This window comes from Brienomyrus brachyistius, unplaced genomic scaffold, assembly GCF_023856365.1.
Source record: "Brienomyrus brachyistius isolate T26 unplaced genomic scaffold, BBRACH_0.4 scaffold334, whole genome shotgun sequence".
Classification (NCBI taxonomy): Eukaryota; Metazoa; Chordata; class Actinopteri; order Osteoglossiformes; family Mormyridae; genus Brienomyrus; species Brienomyrus brachyistius.
In genome coordinates this window covers 77,938-100,065 of record NW_026042609.1, presented here as the reverse complement: position 1 = coordinate 100,065, position 22,128 = coordinate 77,938, and the positions used below count along the sequence as shown (strand labels likewise).

Sequence of the window (22,128 nt, the reverse complement as noted above, 5' to 3'; positions counted from 1 at the left end):
ACAGACGCTCCCCGGGTTACGACGGGGTTACGTTCCGATAAACGTGAAAATATTGTAATGTGAAAATGCATTTTAATACTAACCTAACCTATCAAACATCATAGCCTAACCTAGCTTACTTTAAACATGCTCAGAACACTTACATTATCCTGCAGCTGGGCGAAATCAATAACAGAAAGCCTACTTCATAATAAAGTGTCGAACATTTCATGTAATTTATTGAATTTTGTACTTAAAGTGACGGATTTACCCATCGTAAACTCGAAATATTGTAACACGGACCATCGTGGCCCTTGGAGCGTCTATACTTGGCAGTATTGCAGCTCGTTGTGCAACGTGGAAACGATCTTTGAAGCCAGCGATCAAACGGCTGGCGCTTCTTCTCTGTGCCTGGCGGCGCGTCTGTAAAGTACAATGGGCATCCCCCAAGGCGCAAACTGCCCAAGCCGTCAAGAAAAAAGCGAGTTACAGTCGCTTTTACTGATTTTAAACAGTTTTAGTTATTCTGGTCTAAAAGTTTGACTCGTTAAATAAGCACAGCATTTAACTTAGTTATGGAAGGATCTTCATGTCCTGTCTATGGTGTAATCGGATTCTCGGGGCTGTATTGTGAAAAAAAAATAAAGTTTTCTGAACAATGAGTGGAATGACAATAAAAAAGCAATAATATAAAAGTGCCTTGTGTTCCTGTCGGAAATATGGGAGTACATAGATTACCTCTTTATCTGTTCGGATGAAAATGGCACAGCACCCAAACAAGAGGAAACTAATATAAAGCAGAAAGGTAAAAATATTAATAATATTCATTTAAGTCATAGTAGTATTTATTATATATCGTTTGTGTCATGTCACTGAGGACAATAAATTGTGATGCATGTTTTTTATGCAGACAGAGGCAGGCAAGGACCAAAATTCGCTAAAAAAAAAAATGTTTCTCCATCTGTCAGACGAACTGAATATTTAGTTGACATGTGGCATTTTCATCAGTATACCCAGCGTGTTGCTCTTTTCTCTTGACAAGCAGACAAACATCAGCAGACTGATTGGATTAAACACTGTGAACGGTTTTTAACCCATTTATTTATTTTTCGGTAATTGACAGTGATGAATAGGGGGTTCAAATCTTCCAGAAAGGGTGATTTAGGGAATTACAGACCGATATTTGTGCCGCCAGGAATCATATCATACATTCTTAAAGTAAGCATCATACCACCCTCACCAAAACTCCACTGGTGATCGTCATCCTTAATACTTAACAAGTATTGCTCCAGTCTCTACTAAGCATATAACTCAATATATCTGTCAGTTGTTAACTTCTATAACACTCAATTTCAGACGCTGTTCCTGGGAATTGACACCGCGAGCAGTGGGATTATTTAATTCCTGTGCATTAAATCAGGCTGAGGCTGACGATGTAATCCCATCAAGCCTGGAGCATCTCAAACTCAGTTTCTCCGTGTCTCTGTCCTGAAGAGAACCTTAAAGATTTGTGCCTCAACACTCTATAGGAGGCTTGCAGTTTATTACACGATCGTCTCATTCCGCCTCCTGTCGCCATCCTCCCATGATGCAATTTAATGAATCTCTTAAATTCCAAACTGTAGTTGCTAATTGTAGCAGACATGCATTTTTCTGAGAGCGGGGAAAACATACCTGGAGTAACTGGGCCTCGAGGGCCTTACTCAAACACCCAACTCTGCCAACCGTGGTAATTTGAGCTGATGACAGTCTGGTCACAGGCATCCTAATCCACTGAGTCACACAGCACCACCTACACGGAACCAGAAGAATCACTTATTTGCATTTTATTTATTTGCAGACACATTTATTCAATGCGATGTACATTTTTATGACTTAAATCAGCGATCTACAGATTACATACAGACACCATATCTCAACCTTCTAAATTGCACATCTACCATCCATCCAGCCCTATATAATCTGTATGGGGGGGGGGGGGGGGGGGGGAGTCGGAGGGGCACAGGAATTTCCCAAGGGCCCCTGAATACAGAAAACTTTACATTAGAGTATACAACAGAAATGTCAGCAGATATGACGTCATTTGGCTTTTTAGTTAAAGATGTATGTCTCTGACCGAGGTGAAGATGGCTAATATTCATTTTTATACGTTTAAGTTATTCTTTGTTTAAGTTTTAGTTATAGTTAGTTTTGAACTTTGCCGTGCATGCTTGTAAGTATACTTCAGTTCTGTGGTGAGCTTCAAACTTGAAATATCTTGGCGTGTAGAGTGACGCTTTCCCAAGCATTTATCTTCTAACTGCTTATCATGCTTCGTATCAGTTGAGGGCCGTTTTTTAAACCAGTTGAAATGTAGCAGTTCTGGTGTAAGAACTGTTGATTTCTTTTGATTATCGCCAATAGAAGATCAGGACACACATTATTTATTTTCACTTTCTGTTTCATGGTATTTACCAAGTCTGTCCTCATTTATAGAGCTGGGTTCCCTGTGAATTCTCCTTTGCGTGGATTCACTTAGAAAGCAGACCCGTGTCACTTTCATTAACCACAAGACTCGAGGACATTACTGTAATATCATTACGGAATGATACATACATCACGCAAAAATCAATTTGCACGTTCCATTATGTGAATACATTGAATTACACCACGCTAATATTTCTCTGTTATTGCTAGCAAAGCTCAGACCGGACGCAGGAATATTCTTTATTTCTGCCGGTTATGCCAAATTAGGCATGACATCGTGAACATTGCTTAACTGAGAATATTGCAGGATTCCGTGCAGTTCCGTGCTGGTGGTTAACAGTGTATGAGACCTACCTAAATCTCGCACCTGCTGATATGTATGTAATCAAACAGTTATACAAATTTGCGAAGAACAGAAACAAAACATGACCCCTTTTTATGAGAGGGCTTGGAACACTGCCTGGCTGTGCTGCGCAGCGGGGTGTTATGTCGAGACCCCAGAGGATCATTTTCAAATCACTGCTCTGATTTTTTCAGAAGTTGTCCATCTCACGCCTGTCTCGGTTTTCATACTCCTGTGGTTATGTGCATCCTGCCCTAGAAGCCCCATTTGGGGGGGGGGGGGTGTCCTTCATATGATTTGGTGTCACTGAAGCTGAGGAGCAGTGATTTATGTCAAGACTACATCACGAACTTTGCTATAGCTAAGAATGATGTTTATCTCTCCAGTGTTTTTCCACACTTGCACTCATCTAGCCCAGGGGTCTCCAACTCCGGTGCTGGAGGGCTACCGTCCAGTAGGTTTTCTGTCCTACCTGGCCTCTGATGAGCCACACCTGTTCTCAGGTAAATATCAGGAACAGTTGTGGCTCATCAAAAACCTGGTTGGATAGAAAGCCTACTGGATGGTAGCCCTCCAGGACCGGAGTTGGAGATCCCTGATCTCGCTTGTTTAATCTTCATTTGCCAAGCTGAAGGTTTATCTTCAGAAAACATCTGAGATGTAGACCATCCCTGGCTGAACTTTATCGAATGCCTCCCATATTATTATTACTCTGTTATAATTTGATAGGGCTATGTCAACATTCTCACACATTTCTGATTTTCAGATGGTTTTTCTGATCGCCAAGAGAGAGCTTTTCTTCCTGTAGTCTGTCATGAGTTTTATTTCCTCTCCACTATTTTCCAACTTTTTCTTTAAATATCTCTATATCATATTAAACCGTTATGTTTGCCAATGGCTAAGCCCTTATTGTGTTTCAGATACACTTGTGGTTTTTGTTCGACGCTATGAAGTGACTGTTTCGGGAAGGATAGACCGAGATTTGGTAAGTGGGGGGATGGTGATGATGCAATCCCGAGTTTCAAGTTACCCCGTAAGTTTTAACATCACCCTTACCTTTGCGGAAAGTGATTACGTCAATAACATATTTACGAGTATTTTTTTATGTAAGCTTTGTTACTTATTATTTTGAAATATTTTGCATTTAGCTTGATCGTATAACCGACATGTTTTATTAGAGTATTAATGTGTATTTAGCTCGATAAGTATTGTTTCATAGACATGTTGTATTAATTTATTTTTAAGTTCCATAACAACATGTTTTATTGAGATGCTTATTTTATTGAGAACTATGTTTGGTGATATTTGTTGAGCTCCCTTGAAACGTTGCATTTCAAATGACCCACAATTTTAGAAAATCGGATTTAAGGTATGAATCGGATGTGCTACGCTGTGGTGGGTGGTTCAGTACCATTAGACCCTGGGTCTAGATATCATAAATGTAAAATGAATTATATAAGCAAACTAAAAAAATACCTGAAGAAGTTAAATCTAAGCAAGTCCATTGTTTCCCCCAGTTATATTTTAGTCAAAAATTTCATATCAAGAATTTTTTTTCCAGTCCAAGTTCTGCAAAATTTGGCTTATGTATATATTGCATCATATAGTTTTACAAACAGTGTACATCAAATACATAATAAATATAGGTGTTTTCGACACAGATTTTAAGCCGGTGATTTAAACGTCTTCCCCCTTTCCCTTCTTCAGGAGGTATACTCGTATTCTTCGGCACTGCGCCGACCAAAGTCCATCCAGCCCTGATAATCTTTTATCCTGTGGTTGCCCGTGGCGCGACTGTTCATCGTCGAGTTCCGTCGGATGGTACCTGCAGTGAGGCAGAAAGTAAATCTTGTTAGTGATTCTTGCTTCCACCGTTGCTGTACGCTAGATGGAGCCTGGATCTGATCGTGCCCGGGTTTGCGTCCTCGCCGTTAAATTCGGGCTGGAATCTCCGCATTAATGACCGATCGATCTCACTTTACAGCCTCTTCAGTCTTATGCTGATCTCATTTTTTGAGATATAACCATCCAGGCTGCTGGGCTTCGCTGCATTTCTGGACACCAGTTTTGGAAACTCTTTGTTTTATTGACCTCTACCAAAAGCACAACGTTATTAGCCACATGCTTCCGGCACTTTTGAAAAAAAAGTTTTACAGATATTACTCTCCTTTAGTGTCATAGAAGAACTTAGTTTTTTGGCACTGGGAAGTTATCAAATATTTTCTACGACAGGCAACTGCTGCAAGGCGTTTGGGATTTTATGCGGGTGATTAATCTTGGTCAGTCCAGACATAACTGTTCCCGTTTCTAACCATTTGTTTGACAATTATTCATGCTGTATGGGGGGGGGGGGGGGGGGGGGCAGCCTTCTGCATGTACGCAGGAACCTTCTAATGATGTGTATCAAATGTTCCTTTTTTCCCCAAATGCCCCTGTGATACCTGGGCGTACAGAGGCGCTGCAGGACTTTGCGACACAGACGCGCGTTACTGCCGCCAGCGTCCCCCGTTCTGATCCCAGTTGATTCTGGCGTTGGAGCATCATTATGGAAACGCCAAATGGGAATCGACCTTTGCTTTCATTCACTCGCCATTCTTTGGCTGAAGGCAGATTGCAGTTAAAACAGGTAGAGCAATTAGCCCACTGCTTTCACGATTAACGAAGCAGAGCCGTGAATGACGGCTGTTAAAGTTTTGCGATTCCAACGTTGGACCGGTAAAACTGGTTACCGCAAAAGAAAATTGTTGTGTTATAATTATATGCTTCGTTCCTGAGCAATATTATATTTTGGCGTGTTCTGTCGCGTGAGAATTGATTCTGAAAAATTGTCCGGAAAAATTTGCATAATCATCTCAATTCCTTGAATCCCAACTAGATACCGTTCAGAATACACTAATGCCTCTTGAACACCATTTAAAAGACAAAATGAAACATTGCAAAGCACATATATTACCTGCAATGTTTAACTGTCCCATTTTGCCAAATGTCCCATTTACACGATACTCACCTCTAAGGTTAAACATCTTGTTTTCTGACCTAAAGAAAGCCTAATCCTAATCTGACCTAAAGAAAGACCTAAAGAAGGCTATTTATATGCCGATTAAAATCTGTTACAAACAGTATTGGTGTGTAGAAACATTATAAAGTTGCAGGAGTTGAACGTAAGACATAAATGAAGGAGATCCCCCCGCCCCAGTCCCGCGAGCTTCCATAAGGAGCGAAGTCAAATGCCGTCCGCGAGCGTCGGACGCACCCGCTGCTTTATTTGCCAGTTGAAATCGACATTCAGGATAACATGCAACCTCTTGTGCTTTCTTGTACAGAAGTAAGTTTATATCTTCTTCTATCATCTTTCCCTTCTTATTCCACTATTTCGGCTTAATTAAAATGCATCTCGTGGGCCATTAATTTACTTGTGTTTTACAATAACATCCGTCCGTGAAATTCATGGGGAAACGATGGGAAAATACACCTAACATGTCTGCCGGGAGACATGGCCGGACTGATGTTTTGTTTGCTGTGATTTTTTATTTTTATTGTTTTGTCTTATGAAATGACATCGTCTTTGTGCCTTTGTGCCCTGTTTCATTATTAGAAGCCCCTGTGCCCGTCAGCTGTGTGAACATTGAGTAAATGGATGTCTGTTCCAATGAGTTTCATTTGGATGAGAAGTAGACGGCAGTTTAAAAACGCCTCTTCTGCACCGGGACAGTCCTTAATGAAACGGCATTGGATGGCAATAAGTAATCAGGCGACATATTATAAAAACTAATTACAATCGCCTTGAAAATGACTTTAAGTCCATAGTGAGTGGGACAATCAGATCTGTCAATCACTGTCTGTTTAAGCTCCTTGGGAGCTAATTAAGTAACCGGTCTCCTGTTTCTCCTCTCTTCATTCGAAAGGGCTGGATTACAATAACAGACCGCTGGAGACGTGCCTGAATCGTGGTGAACCACAGTGACGCTGCTGTGGAATCAATTAGCTCTTTTATAGCGTTTAATTTCCTAAACTCCTGAGAAGGTAAACCGCCGGTTTTTAAACGTCATCTTGACAATTCCTCAGAAGCAGGACCCTATCTGCTGTCACTCTCGAACACGGCCCCTCACATCACATGGTCTGATCGCCAGCCTCGTGTTTATGGATGCTGTAGCGCCATCTGCCCCCAAAACACCAGGGAATGATGCTTCAAGTAAATAGCACATATATTCCCGCCTCAGTCTGAAGTGTCCTCCAGCCTCGCCCCCCCCCCAAGTAATGAGTGAAGTCAAGCTACACAGCTGTGCTTACATGCTTTCAGGCCCCTCCCACACTATCCAATCAGTTAACGGGTGGGGTGAGCCTTTTTCCGCTTCCTATTACTCTTGGCATTTGAGAGCACACTGCAGATTCTCTTAACTGTCTCCTACCGTTGCTAAAAATCTGCATATGAATGAATTAAATGAAAAAAAATCTTAGTGCAAGAAAATTGGTAAATCTATCACAGGTCTGTGTGTTGCTGAATGATTTACAGCGCAGTTTCACCCCGATCATAGTGCACTCTTACTCAAGATGACCACTTAGGTGTGTTGCGTTGGGACTTAAACCCAATGCCTTCCTGGTTCAGGTCCATGTCTCTGGCAGATCTGCTAGCAGTTGGGGTGGGGGGGCATTAGGGTGTGCACAGAGTAAATCCGGACGGGGGTCTCACCTTTCCTGGAGATCAATCTACTCAGGAGTTCGTTCAGGCTGGTGCCGGGTTCCACGGCCAGCTCCTGTTGGACGAGTTGCTTCTGGCCGGTGAGGGACACAGAGCGCGCATGGCGGGGGTGATCTGGCAGTCCGGTGTCCCGCTGCACTGGGGTGGGCCTGTTCTCGTCCGGGGAGGGGGTGTAATGTGGCCGCCCCAAGCAGCTGCTGGACAGGGCAGCCAGCAACACGCACACGCAAAATCCACTGTTCATCGTTTCTGGCGAGGGATTGGGGGGGAGAGAAAGAAAGAGGAGCACAGATACATCACCATTAAAAGGTCTGTCATGGTGTACTACTCTAGCTTAACTCACCGAAGCTAAAACCGAAATTATCAATGGCAATTGGAACAGTGATAACTGCTGGACACCAGCGACATCATTCAGCCATCAATCAATATCCCAAGATTAGACTGATTTATGGATACAGCATCCACAGGTCAAAGCAGTGAGACAGAGTATTTCTGAAATGGTAACCATGTAGCACGTCAGCTCTAAGATGAATGTGATCCAGTTCCCGAATGTTTCGGTGCATAACTGCTGATCTGCAGCTGCATCTGTCAGCATGTGATCCTTTAAGAATCCCGGGAATCTGTTATGCTACCTGCCTTGGATTTGCCCGCCCTGTACTGGAAGCATCCTGCCTGACTGGGAGTGATGGTGCTGACTTTTTGGTCTTTGTTACGGTCACCAAGGAATATCTGAATGAAAAAAGCATTTCAAGCCAGAGAGTGTCACTCAGGAATTAACCAATGGCTTTCAGGCCATCTCCATTGTCTCTCTCTCTCTTCCGTTCAGATCCGCAGTGGAACATTCACCTCTGTTGTACTCCAAGAACACTGAGAAGAAAAGAAAAACTCTCTCTTCCCTGTGTGTATCTTTCTCACACGCTCTACAAAAGACCCAAACCGCAATTAGCAACTCCAGCACTGGTTAAATACCTTTCTCTTGTGGACAATATTACCAAAGGTACCACATAGTTTGGGAGCGGAGCACGTCTGGGTTCTGTTGTAGATGGCGATCAGGAAGATACACGAGGACAGAGAGACCCGGGAAGACAGGCTCTTACCTTCAGGCTGTGTGTCTGAGGTGCTGTGCAGAGAGCCAGGCGGACTCCTGACAGACTGAGGGGAGGTCGGCCCTTAAATAGGCGGGGCTGGCCGGCACATCCACCGCGCATTTGCCTCGCTCTGACGCAGACAGGGGAGAGACGATCGCAATCCGACGCACTAGGGTGCAGGGAGGTGCTGTCACTGCCTGCCTCCCACTGCCCACTGATGCGCACACACACTTACACACATAAACGACCTGCATACATCACACACACACACACACACACACACACACACACACACTGCACTCCCCCTCAGCGTGTGCCTCTGTCTATCCCACAAAACACTCACCTTCACCCTCTGAAAGGGTCTCACCTGTCTCACCTCACCTCCAGGGAGACCAAAACCCTGCGTGGGGATTCTGGAGCTTCTGTTCTGAAAAAGTCTTCGGGGAAATCACGAGATAATATCACACCGGGAGAAAAACCTCCACACCAATAGTAACGGTGAGAACGATGAAAGGACGTGATAAAACAGGGTGTGTGTGTGTGTGTGTGTGTGTGTGTGTGTGTGTAAAGCAGTGAGTTGCTGTGAGCCATTTTGTCTGGTCACTCCACACCTACAGATTCATACAGCTATATAACTACCCTATTCAGTTAATAATTGGTGAGGAACTACAGGGGAATGTTTCAGAATTTGCAAAATGGTGACTTTGAGGGTGGGGGGGTGGGTGATGACAAAGATGCCTCCTTCTGTGCCATGATCTATAAAAACGTATAATACAGCACACCTGGTGTAGAAAATCATCCAAAATGTGCGTTCCACTTGGAAAACAGGCCGTTTTGGAAAGTGGGGGGTCTATCGGCCGCAGCTTGTCATGGAAAGTGGCTCCTTAGCGCCCTCTGGTGGCTGGATGTCCGGACACCGGAAAAGTACAGCTAATCGGCACAAATTAACCGATAATTCTTGCTCATTTAGATTATATTTACATAGAAATGGAAAACACTCTATTGAACTATGAATGAAGCACTCAAATAAAAATGTTAATCTCTCTTCTTATCATGTTTTATACTGTTTAATTTGAGCGATCTTTACAGCGAATGAGGCTTTTCTGTACTTTCCCTGCGATCTACATTGATTTTCGTTGCAATTAGATAAGCGCCTGCCATAAATGCTGTACTCTCTGAGTTACAGCCCTGTTTGATTAGCGCAGCTGTCGGTTCAGTTATCTGGGAATAACGCGATGTGAAACTACTGGGATCTCTAATTGAGGATGTGGTTTAAAGTGCGTGCTGGACGGCATCGATTCGCTGCCCTGGGAGGCGGATGCGGTTGGGCAAGGTGCTGTCGTACCTGTACGTATCGGTACCTTACTCTGCCTGGGTGATGGGTATTTGATTTTCATACTCAAGACATTTATATACATATAGGCTATATATTTTTTTTTACATACGCTTTTTAAATTATATAGGAATCAGTTGCATAATGTGTTCCTGTTTTTTAATCATTAATGCATTTAATCATTAATAGACAGTTTCTTTTATCAATCTGTTTTGATGTATTTGCATATTAATTTTGGTTTCCATTCGGGTTGCTTTAACATTGTGGCCTCACGCTTGGTTTTGTGTGTGTGTGTGTGTGTGTGTGTGTGTGTGTGTGTGTGTGTGTGTGTGTGTATAGACACACAGCTCTGGAAAAAATAAAAAGACCACTCTGTATTTTCCAACAAACCTACATTTTTAAATCCTGGTTCTGCTGGCAGAAGGCTACGCTGCGAGGCAGGCTGCTTCCAGGCTGCTTCCAGGCTCACAGTTTCTAAGACAGCAGTACACAGAACAAGGTGAAGCAGGAGACACTGGGAATGACCAGAAACAAGCCAGGTAGAGGGTGGAAGTGATTTTCTAATGCCAGAGATGATTGTCAACTTACCTGGCAGTGCCTCATAAATTGGAGAATGATCTCAAGTGACCTTCAAAAGGAATGGGAAACATTAAGTGCAGGTGTGAGGTGCACTGCTAGGACAGTTTGTATCAGGCTCTTAGAAGCAGGACTGAAGTCCCATTAAGCAAAGAAGAAGCCCTTCATTAATGAGAAACAGAGAAGAAACAGGCTGCAGTTTGCAAAAAAAGGAGTATATTTTACACTGGATCATACCAATAAATTGAGAAATGAGTGAACCTGAAAATTTTGCTGTGGTCTCTTAATTTTTCCCCCGAATTTTATATGAATGGGTGGGTGTACATTGTTCAATTGAGAGGCTTAAGTGGTACAAGCTGATGCTGGTCTCATTATCGCAGAGCCTCTTGTAGTGCACCTCCCGCCGATCAGAGTTTTTCGTGCCTGGAATCTTTATGAATAGTGATAGGTGACATGAGCCCGTTAAGCGGGGAGGAGAGCATACTGTCCGCTGCCAAGCGCCGATTCGTCTAAGCTCCTTCCCATCAATGGGTAGCACTGTAGTGTTTGTCTTTAAAGCGCACACTCACAGAGACTGTTTTTCTCCAAGAGGGACCCTGAAATGATCTTTCTGAAATGACACTTGAGGAGAAATTTGTTCTCTTTGAATCGGTGGGCTACTTTAATTGGACACCTGTCCCCTAATTTCCATCTAGGTAATGTATGAAAAGGGGAATAATTACAGAAGCAGCACCACTCCCCCCCCCCCCCCCCTAGACTGTTTCTGGGATTTGACTCTTAGGGGGGGCTCAGCTCCTAAGAAATACTGGACAAGATCACTAAATGCATTTAGAGCAATAATTTTTTTAGAGGGGCTGAGACTAAAATATTGTCTGGAATCGCCTGTGTTTTCTGACTTAAGGTTAATTAGACACATTTCCATTATTGAAGAGCAAAGGTTCAGATTCAAGTGGAACCCATACATTTTATGTCACATCATGAATTAAGAAAACGTGTTTGGAATTTCATGTATAATAAGGTGTTAGAACACTGTGCACGGTGTTAGGGCCACACTAAGTGTTTAAGCTTAGCCACACCAGAAGTCTAGGTTTAGTCCTACCTATAGGGTTATGGTTATGATTAGTCCTACATAAAGGTTCTTTTTGTATCTGTACTGAAATACAATAAAGTTTGCTGTCTCGTGTATATTCAGTTGTATGGAAAGTAGTTATGTTCTTTTGCCCTGTAACAATGGGTTTCCAGGCTGGAGACATTAGTCAAGGAATGAATTTAACCTTCAAATTAACCTTCAGATTCATAGTGATTTCGAAGGGCACTTCCTAGCTTGCATGGGCATTGGTCTGTCTCTCTCTCTCTTGTCTGTCTGTCTGTCTGTCTCTCTTCTCTGTCTGTCTGCTTGTCTGTCTGTCTGCTTTGGGAGGGGCTGCCATCCCATCCAGGGTGTGTCTGGTTTTGCTTCCTGAGAGATTCTCCAGATTAGCACAACCTGATTATAGAAGTGCTTACGGAAAAGATGAATTGCCCTCCAGTTCATTCAAGTTTTTTTTTTTCCCACTGAGGTGTGTCAGCTGAATTGAAGCAATTTTATCGAACAGGAACAAAAGCAAATACTGTGGCACAGATTTGACCAATTTTAAGTTTTTGTAGAATAATCCATGTAACTCTGCCCCGATTTCCTTCCTCCTAGGCTAGGTAATGGTGAAATCAGTTTAAAAGTGCCATAATGGAGTAGTATAGGTAGGTGCCGGGCAGACACTGTGATGTAATTAAGTATGGTGTACCCCATGGCACCATTCTGGGGCCTTTCATATTCTTGGTTCATGTTAATTATGCACATTCAACTTATTCATTTCCATAGATTATATGTGTAGATGACTGTCCATCCATATTCCAACCACAGGATCACTGGGTGCTCCACTGGGCGTCGCATGAAAATAAAATGCAGATTTCCCCCGCTATCCAAAATTAGAGTGTTTCCAAGAACCTTTTTGTAAGTTGAAATGGCTCAAAGCAAAGAAGCAATTGCTATTAATTTTAAAAACTCAAAATATCTCTAACATTTAGGAAATGATGAATATACAACCTTTATAAAGTAAAAAATAACATATGTACAGTGTAGTTTCATTTACCGGAATTAACGCAATCATGCATTGCTTAACGACATGTATATGCTCTGAGACATATGTCGTTAGGTGATTGCATCATTGTGACACAAACCGAGATGGTATAGCCTACTGCACACCTATGCCAAAGTAACAATTAAAAGTACAATATAGTAAATACATAGACCAGTAACATATAGTTGTTTATTATCATTATGATCATACACTGTACATAATTGTATGTGCTATACTTTTATATGACTGGCAGTACAGTAGGTTTGATTACACCAGCATCTTAGTTTAGTATGTGTTTTATTAACAAGTTAGCTGACAACAAGTTATTTTCAGCATATCTAAATCTGATCCGATAAGCTCTGCACAGTGGGATTTGTGTCAGAAGATCATTCAGTTACTTTGTAAAGCAAAGGTAACTTTGTTAAGCTGTGTCAGTACAAGACACGTGAATCTTTGCCTTTGATGTTCCAAAATCCTAATAGTGGAACAAAAATTTTAGACTGCGGCACTGCAAGGACACTCAAACGAACGCCGATTCAGTGCTATTGTGTATCTCACGTCCAGTAGCGAACAAAGACAAATAAAAACTTTTGCTTTACACAAAGATCCTCAGCATGATCCATTCTGAATTTTCACCCTGGAACCTATTCTGTGACAAACCTGAAGAACCCTCTTCCCCCCCAGCACATGAATGCAAATTAAAATCACAATAAAAGTGCTTAATTACACATAATTTAGCTTCCACTTATCTCTGTTGTTATTTTAACTCATTCATAGTCATCAGTTCAGCTCTAAATTTGCAAGCCCCCCTATGTTTTCAAATTCAAATTACAATTACATATGTAGTTCAAATTATAAATGACCAAATCCAGCAAAATCTCTATATATAACTAAGAGCAGTATATATAGGTTGGCTGAAAATCAACAAACTTGTCCACAAATCTCTCAAACCTCACGATTTATGGTAATGCAGGTGTCGTACGAGGAACACACTTTAAACCTAAGAGACACTATTGTTTTAAAATGATTATTGTGGCTCAGAGCCTTTCTGCACTTTTTATATATGTGATATTTGAGAATAAAGAAGAACTTTCAGTAACACTTGGTTTTAAAAATAAAATGCCCTGTACAAAATGGACTGGCATCTCATCTGGGCGTCATTCACTCTGCCTTGTGCCTTCTACTTCCTGGGATAAGCATCGGGGGTAACCTCAGGACTGGATTGCTGTGGAGGCCGGGACTCGTTAGAGTCCATCCTGCTGGCGTAAATGAACGTAGCTGACAGTCATCCTGCACAAGCCTGCCCTCCTCTCCGCACTCCTCCGGCTGAATGAGGCGAGTGTGTCTTTGAAGCGATACGCCAACATGCTCTCGCTCTCTTTGTAGTACATTCTGCGAGGGGCACATACGGGGGGGGGGGGGGGGCTCATCCTGACAGGGTACAAGTGTGCTCCGTTTGGGGAGAACGAGGAAACGCCACCGCGAAAATCGCCGTCCCACCACTCGCCACGGAGAAGAGAGATCAGCCGGGTTACTGTGATGAGCGAGGATGAGGTCTGAAGCGAGATGCCCGGAGCGCAGGATGCACACTTACCTGAGGCCTGGACACAAAGGCAGCCGAGCAAAACAGGAGAGTTGGGCCTCGCTTAGCCTCTGCAATTTTTATCAATTATACCGCTGAAAAGTGGGCATTGTGAAAACAATGGGCCTAGTCACCAGAGAGCCGTGCCCAGGAGTGGGGCTGCTGGCATCCTCCAGAGCGAGTGCGTGTCAGGTGCCTTTTTCCAAACACTCCAGCTGAAAGCCCATCGATGAAGCCACGCAATCCCCACCAAGGCTTCTCGGAAAGCTGCGGGGCGCTTTGCGATAACACGATAATAACGAACGAGAGAGCATCGCGTTTGTTCTGTCGCTCACACTCGGACTGCTTTTCTGAGTTTATGGGGCAATTTATGGCTTGCATTAAGCATTAATTACATAAAAAAGCTAGAAAACTAGTAAGCGGGATGCAAGTGATGCAAGTGATGGGCCAGCATGCTATGGACACGGCTTCTGGTCATACTCCTCCGTCTCATGGGGACTTGAGGAAATGACACTGGGAAGGGATGTATACCATAATCCCCCACACTTGCAGATGAACAAACCCCCCCCCCCCCCAGGTATGTAGAATGGCATGGGATATCTGCTCTGCCGGTGACTGTGGTTGATGATTGGCCCAAGGACAGCCAGAGTGCGGATGCAGTGACAGGACGGCTCGCCATGTGACAATCAGTCTGCAGATAACAACATCAATGTTTAATCAGGCGCGACTCTCTGGCACAGCATGGGCTGTAGGGAGGTCATTTAACAACCTTATTATTGGTTGTTGTTGACAATATAGCCTCCCCATGGATACAACGAGTCCCCGTAGGATCCTCGCATCAGTCGTTCCTTCTATGGTGCACTACCCATAATGCAGCGGGAGGTGCTGGATAACATAGCCGGTGAATTATGAATGAGCTCCATGCCCTGGGATGAAGACATTCCTACCAAAGGGAAGATGAAAGGAGAGATCTGAGCTGTCTGCCACAGCTTTCATACTTTCAAGGAAAGAGGTCACCATCCAGCTGGAAGAAGAAAGAAATTTCACGACGTAGACGTTTCTAGTTAAAATACTCTGGGATGCAAAGGTGACACGGTGGCTTGTTTAACTGCCCAAGTTACTCCTATTAATTCATCCGAACGAGCAAAGCAATCATGTAAGGTGTTGATTAATTAATCAATTCATGGATAATTGGAGAGCTAGATTCTGTGACGATCTAGATTCTCATTCCAGCGGTGGCTGATGGATGCAACGGCATCTGACAAGCTCTCCCCCCCACAAGCGGGTGTGGGGTGGGGCGGATGAGTTGCCCCCCCCCTTAGGCAGATTGACAGCAGAAGACTGGAGGGGGGCATGAATTTAGAAATTCCTACGGCTGCAGATTGTCACAGGGGGACCGTGCCTGCCAGGAAGGTGGAAATAAGTGCGGGGGGTTAACGAGGGAGGCATTCATTCCCACCCCCACTTCACATGACCTACTCATATTCAATACCCTCCCCCACCACCTATGTAAATGCCGGGGATAATGATGCATGAAAATGGCTCTCTGTTGAGTGTTACCCAGAATGAGCACTGATCCGTAGGGTGAGGTCACGTGACTGGGTCCAACCCCATGATGGGCCGGAATGTGGAAAAAAAAAAGAAAATTCATTTGAAAATAAGACATTAAAAAGTTGCATAATAGCTGTAATATTTTATTAATAAAACAGCAGGAAGCTGCACAGTTTATACTTTACAGTATCTTGCATCATCATGCATTAACTTTGTGCTTTGTGATTACTGTCATTTATAAAACGCTAGAAATCTCTATCAAGATGCAACTCTTCCAGATGGACCTCTACATGCCTGACACCACTACATTCTCCCTGGATGTTGTTAATGTTGCACTTTCTGCTGGTTTAAATAGTCGTCTTATTAGGTTCTTACTTTGTTAGTAGTTCTTGTGTAGCTCCTGCTCCAGTGCTGCTTACACCTGGGCATCTGTTGGAAGCTCAGCCTAGGGGCTGTGGATGTTCCAGGGCAGTGCTCTGGGTGGACTAGCCCACTCATCTGCCTGAAACCAGTTCTGAACAGAACAGAAGCATCTTCTTGGCCCAGTCCACCAGTCACGCCGGCTTCATACTGCTTTGTCTTTCTCCCTGCGCTAACGCGGCTTCACCTTTCAGACCGTCAGACCTACCGACGGGCAGAAGGAAGTCACATGATCACCAAGGACGGCTGAGCTCTTACACGTGCCATTTCCTTGCAGCACATGCCATTAAACACGTAACACAGATTCTTCTCATTTTATCTTTAGCCATTATTATGCCACCTTAATGGTGTAGATTTTAAGGCCCCAGAAAACAACTACATGGATTAAACTGCTTTGTGAATTTTTAAACAAGTTATATTATCCCAGCCTGCCTGGAAATGCATTAATTAACATCATGGATTGAATGAAATGAGCCTCGGAAGAGAGTGTGTTCAGTGCGTTTAGTGTGATGATTAGTGTGAGTTTAGTAAACATTATTACATTCAGTGAATTACAGTAGATCTTCCACACATGTGCCCTTTGATTGGAAATGTTGCTATCACCATGTAATATGCTTGAAGCAGTTATGCAATTATTAGTTAGCAATCGTTTGTCATTAGTCAGCTAACTAGTCCTGGTCAAAGTAGCCCTTGACCCGAGTAACTCAGTGCACAGGGTTTGACGTGTCCAGGATAGGAAGTCATTCTGTGAAGAGATGTTCTGTATTAGCTAAGTTAGGTGAGTTAGCTATATTAGACATGTTAGCCATGTTAGCCATATTAGCCACAGGACACCTCCTGAGGCCTTGTGGAGTCCATGCCTCAATGGGTCAGAGCTGTCTGGCGACACGAAGGGACCTTGATAATATCAGGCAGGGGGTTTAAGTGTATGGCTGATCAATGTATGGTATATAGACACGCATACGGTGTATGGTATATAGACACGCATACGGTATATGGTATATAGACACGCATATGGTGTATGGTATATAGACACCGATACCGTACCCATGAAGATGTTGCAATTGCAACAATTAAAGTACAATTCTTTATAACCTTAATTTAACTGCTGGGCTTCGTAGTGCAGAGACATTGATCCCTGACCTTTCCAAGCCTCATGGACTTAATTACACGGACCACACTACGCACTTTGACCCCATTAGCACCCTGAACCTCTGTCACAGGCAAGATACGACTGAGACAGCCCAGGCAAGACACGACTGAGACAGCCCAGGCAAGACACGACTGAGTCAGCCCAGGAGAGACACGACTGAGACAGCCCAGGAAAGACACGACTGAGACAGCCCAGGCAAGACACGACTGAGACAGCCCAGGAGAGACACGACTGAGACAGCCCAGGCAAGACACGACTGAGTCAGCCCAGGAGAGACACGACTGAGACAGCCCAGGAAAGACACGACTGAGACAGCCCAGGCAAGACACGACTGAGACAGCCCAGGAAAGACACGACTGAGACAGTTTGATAACTTTAAAATTACAAAAGTCAATATTTTTGGTGGGTGGGGCACAAATGAAGACACACTAAATATTGGGGGTACATGATCTTCCTATTCCCCCCTGGTTCCAGTGTCTGGTTGTGTGTCCTGTCAGTCACCTGTGCACTGTACTTCACTGAATCACATCCTTCCTGTACTCCTGTAGCTGCCACACGGACGTCAGTGTTGTACTTCCATCTGAGCTCCAACTGCAAGTAAACCTGACGAATCAGAAAACGTCACACGAGCGACGGCAGGTAAGTCTGCAGGCGAAAGCTGAGTGCTGGCTGCTCCCAGCACGTGGCTCATGAAGCGGATGCAGGTTTGGTCCTTTTAACGTCCCTCGAGCAGCTTCTGGGCCTCTGTAAACATATTAGGCGCGATCTGAGGCTCCATGCTGGTTTTCACACTTTCATCTGGGTTTTGTTTTTTGTTTTTTTTTTGGGGGGAGGGGGGGTCACATTTAAAATAGAGAACAAAAAACATCAAACTGATTCCTCACCTTTAACCCCCCCAGATCTCCTGTTACAGCATAAATCACACAGCCTTGCCTATTTCTAAAGCCAGATGCTTCACTGGACCTTGGTCATGCATCCTTCAGCAGAGCCTTTGAACACACATACATATTTCTCTTATGTATTTTTCAACGCTGTGGTTCAGCTGGTCGTGGTTCTTTTGTCCAGCATAAGCTCAACACCAGATGCCTCTCGGTCTTTTGGGCTGCCTGAAACGGACATTTATTTAATAACATATGATCTTGTGAAATGTTTTGACAGGGGGCCGTTTAATGGACAGTTAAATGGGATGTCCTTTCTAAAAACGTCTTTACAGTATAGGTCGTCTTCGGGGCCTGTTAAAAGCCCAGCCTGGAATTTGATTTTGACCGCAAGGCGAATGGTGCATGTCATTTAGGAAGGTAAAGAGTACTGGGGTCGGCGGGGGGGGGGCAGGGGGGGTTGGTGAGTTTCCTCTCATGGGGGGACGAAATTTTAACATTCATGAATCCGTTATACTGGCAGATTCTTCGGCTGGTTGTGAAAATGTCAAATAATGCCTGTAGCAAATATACGTGCAAATACCGGGTAATAACTTTTAATGGTCTAGCATGTAAACGTTGATTTACGCACAATCAATCTCTCTCAATGCTTTTGGTCCGAAAATTACAGGCAACCTCCCCCACCCCCCCCCAGAAAAGTATGCGCGAAGATGGAAAACCGAAGCTGGTATCTCCTCTGAGCCACATACCAACTTCAAAATAATCCCCTTTGATTACGTTACCATGGTGACTCCTCCACAAGTGAATTTATTTTCATTTATAATGGGAAAAATGGCTCCAATTCACCTCCATCCATTAAAATGCAGACTTGTGTCCTGATTGATATTGTTTGAGATTATGTATATTAATCGTATTAATATTCTTAGTGAAACATTTCACCCACTCATTTCCTATATATATATTTGTTTTGCCAGCTTTGGGGCCTCTCTTAGCTGTTAGCTGGACTCCCCCAGGTCATAATTAGTGATTTCTGTTTCGGATGAAAGTGTCCCAGTTCTCTGTGAAGACAGGGCTGCTTTAACATTTTAAACACACCCTGCTTTTCCATAATACCTTCCCCTCGTCAAGAAATTTGTGTAAACTAAATAATTAGCCAACAGGTCTGTAACCTGTCAGAACCTTTCGCCGCTGTTAACGCTCTGTCCGGCATGAGTTTGAAATCTATCGTTAGCTGTCCTGTAAGTTCACGAATGCAGTTTTCAGGCGGCTGCAACCATAAAGGGGTCTTTCATAATGCCAGGTGGTGGCCAGGTCCTGTTTCTGTGCTTCCTGGGTGATCTCTGAACTTTGAAATGCCAAAAAGCTGCAGTAATATGTGTTTTAATCTAATAACGCGAGTTAGTTATTCACACACTTTTGCAATGTGTGTGTCCTGAACTCCACAAGAGCGGATTAACCTTAATAGTCGGGTATGTCCGTTAATCTTCTAACTGCTTATCTTGGTCAGGGGTACAGGAGACACCCTGGATGAGATGCCGGTCCATCGCAGTGCACAAGGCTGGGCCACCCTGGATGAGATGCCGGTCCATCGCAGTGTACAAGGCTGGGCCACCCTGGATGAGATGCCGGTCCATCGCAGTGCACAAGGCTGGGCCACCCTGGATGAGATGCCGGTCCATCGCAGTGCACAAGGCTGGGCCACCCTGGATGAGATGCCGGTCCATCGCAGTGCACAAGGCTGGACCACCCTGGATGGGATGCCGGTCCATCGCAGTGCACAAGGCTGGCCCACCCTGGATGGGATGCCAGTCATATCACACAGTCTATGGTATTGTTCTTGTTAAAGCCCTATAATGCTGGTGGTGGTGATATTTGAAAATGCAGCGAAAGTTTTGTTTGAAATTAAATAAGACACATTTTGAAAAACCCTGATGGTCCTTTACATGCTTTCTTCTGCCTGCTGTAATGATGCTGCTCTGGATGACCAGGCTGGGCTTGACTAGACCCCCCTCCTATTATGGAAAGCAAACACACGCTGCTTCATTTAACAAAGCAAACCCAATGAAAGCCGTAATAAGGAGACTGTTCAGGACCTAACACCCTTTTCTGCTGACTTGTGTAATCGACACGTTAAGCCCGATTTCTCCAAATATCCTGATAATTGTTTAGGATCTGAAATGTCGTAGGGGCCTGGCATCGTGAAACTGATGTGAGAGGGGGAACGTGGAGTGTCACAAGATGCTGTAAGGCTGTGGGTGGGACAGAGAGTGGGGGGCCTTGTGCTGCCTTGTGACCCGTCTTGTCATCCTCTAGCTCCCTTCAAGCATAGATCAAGCTGCCGCCTCCATCCTGCGAGGCCTCCTACCCCCATCCACATGGATCTCCGCCCAGTCTTCCTGCAATCGCACCTCCCATTCTGGGTAATGTATAGCCTATCTAGAAACATCAGGAGATGCTACAGCTGGCAGTGTTGCGAGGCTATAGGAGTGTAGGCGGAGGTCATCGATGGGGGGTTGTAGGCTGTAGATAGTGATGGAGGTAATATTCAGTATGGAAGAAGGGTTATAATTTTTTTGGTCATGTTTATCAGTTACAATAGCAGCTGCGGCTTATTTAGGATGGAACGTAACTGCAAATTGAATTCCTACGTTTCAAGTGTCCCAATATCTTAAGAGGACACTAAATGTTTTATTTTTTTATTTTATTTCCAAACATCACCCCTTCTCCCCTGAAGAACTGAGCAACTCAGCCCTCTGAAACATTTTAACTGGAAAAGCTCTTGGGGTCTTGACGTCACTTCACTACCTCGGAATACTATGGATGGTCCTTGCTCTCTCGTCACAGGGTCGGGGGCATACTTTCCTCGTGATGGACCTCCTTTTTAAGCTTGTTTTCTGGGGTTTATTTTCAACAGCATCAGCTGCTGCAGCCTGTGAGAGGTTCGAGTTACGCGCAATCAGCTGTCGATTCACTTGTGATCTTTGTAAGCGGGAGAACAAACCCTGCGCTCTTTTAACATCAACAACTGTCATTCCATTCCAAGTCTGGATCTTATAAGTTTTCCATTGTTGTTGTATGTAGACTAACCCAACATAAATCTATTAGCATCCCAGTATATGCTTGGTCTGGGTATTCAGTAGAAAGATTGAAGCTCATCTGAGTGATGGAACTTGTGATCAGGGCAGGCAGGGATGAACATTTCAGCACCTAATTTAACATGTGACTTATTCCTTCCAGATTCCCGAGAAACATGGGGAATGGGGATCCTGGCTAAAAGGTAGGAGGAATCACATTTCAGGTGTGGGGCCATTCCGGAATGCATTCCTCAGTTACAGTCCAAATCAGCAAATGAAACTGGAGCTGGAATTTAAATCTTCCCGAAATTCAAATTCAATTCCAATTCTGTTTCCCATAGATTTTTTTTTTCCAATCCCAATTCCAGTTCCATTTCCTGATTTGGATTGGAAGAGAACCAGGATTTCACCAAACCTTGGCCACCGTACGAGTTAAACCTCAGCGCTAGAACTGGATTGCCTTTTGGCTTGGGTATTGAGAAAGGGTGCGTGGGTCTGTTTGTGATGGAAGCAATATGATAAATCATTCCTGAAACTGGATCGCAATGAGGAAATGCAAACAACACTTTCCCCTCGCTTCTGATTTCTCACAACATGTTTATCCGGTAGGAGGCAGGACACTTTTTGCCCCGAGGTCATTTGCGTCGCCTTGGGGCACTAAGCAGCTGCACTGTTTGGTGTTTCAAAGCATCCCTGCCTCAATTTGACACATCACTTTGAAAAGTGCGATATTATGGATGAATAATTCAGAGGCCAGTATCTCATTATATTTAATGTGCTAAACATGAGTAAATAGAATATTTAAATATCTGTTGGAATGATTTAATAAAGCCGAAAGAAAAAATACTGGTAAGTCGTATTTCTGAGTA

The 22,128-nt window shown here is 43.9% G+C and overlaps 1 protein-coding gene across 2 annotated transcripts; it reads right to left on the bottom strand.

Annotated features, from left to right (window-relative positions):
* Positions 1-4,464: 4,464 nt before the first annotated feature.
* On the bottom strand, positions 4,465-8,723 carry LOC125728575 (cholecystokinin-like). 2 transcript variants are annotated; one of them, XM_049005464.1, is made up of 3 exons: positions 8,585-8,723; positions 7,479-7,736; positions 4,465-4,613 (listed from the first exon to the last, which is right to left on the bottom strand). In XM_049005464.1, exons 2-3 carry the CDS (start codon positions 7,729-7,731, stop codon positions 4,492-4,494), a joined length of 375 nt encoding a protein of 124 aa, XP_048861421.1. In that variant the 5' UTR covers positions 7,732-7,736; positions 8,585-8,723; the 3' UTR covers positions 4,465-4,491. The 2 variants fall into 2 exon arrangements, with proteins under 2 accessions (XP_048861421.1, XP_048861422.1); XM_049005465.1 differs by lacking the exon at positions 8,585-8,723 and having other exon boundaries at positions 7,479-7,774.
* Positions 8,724-22,128: the final 13,405 nt, after the last annotated feature.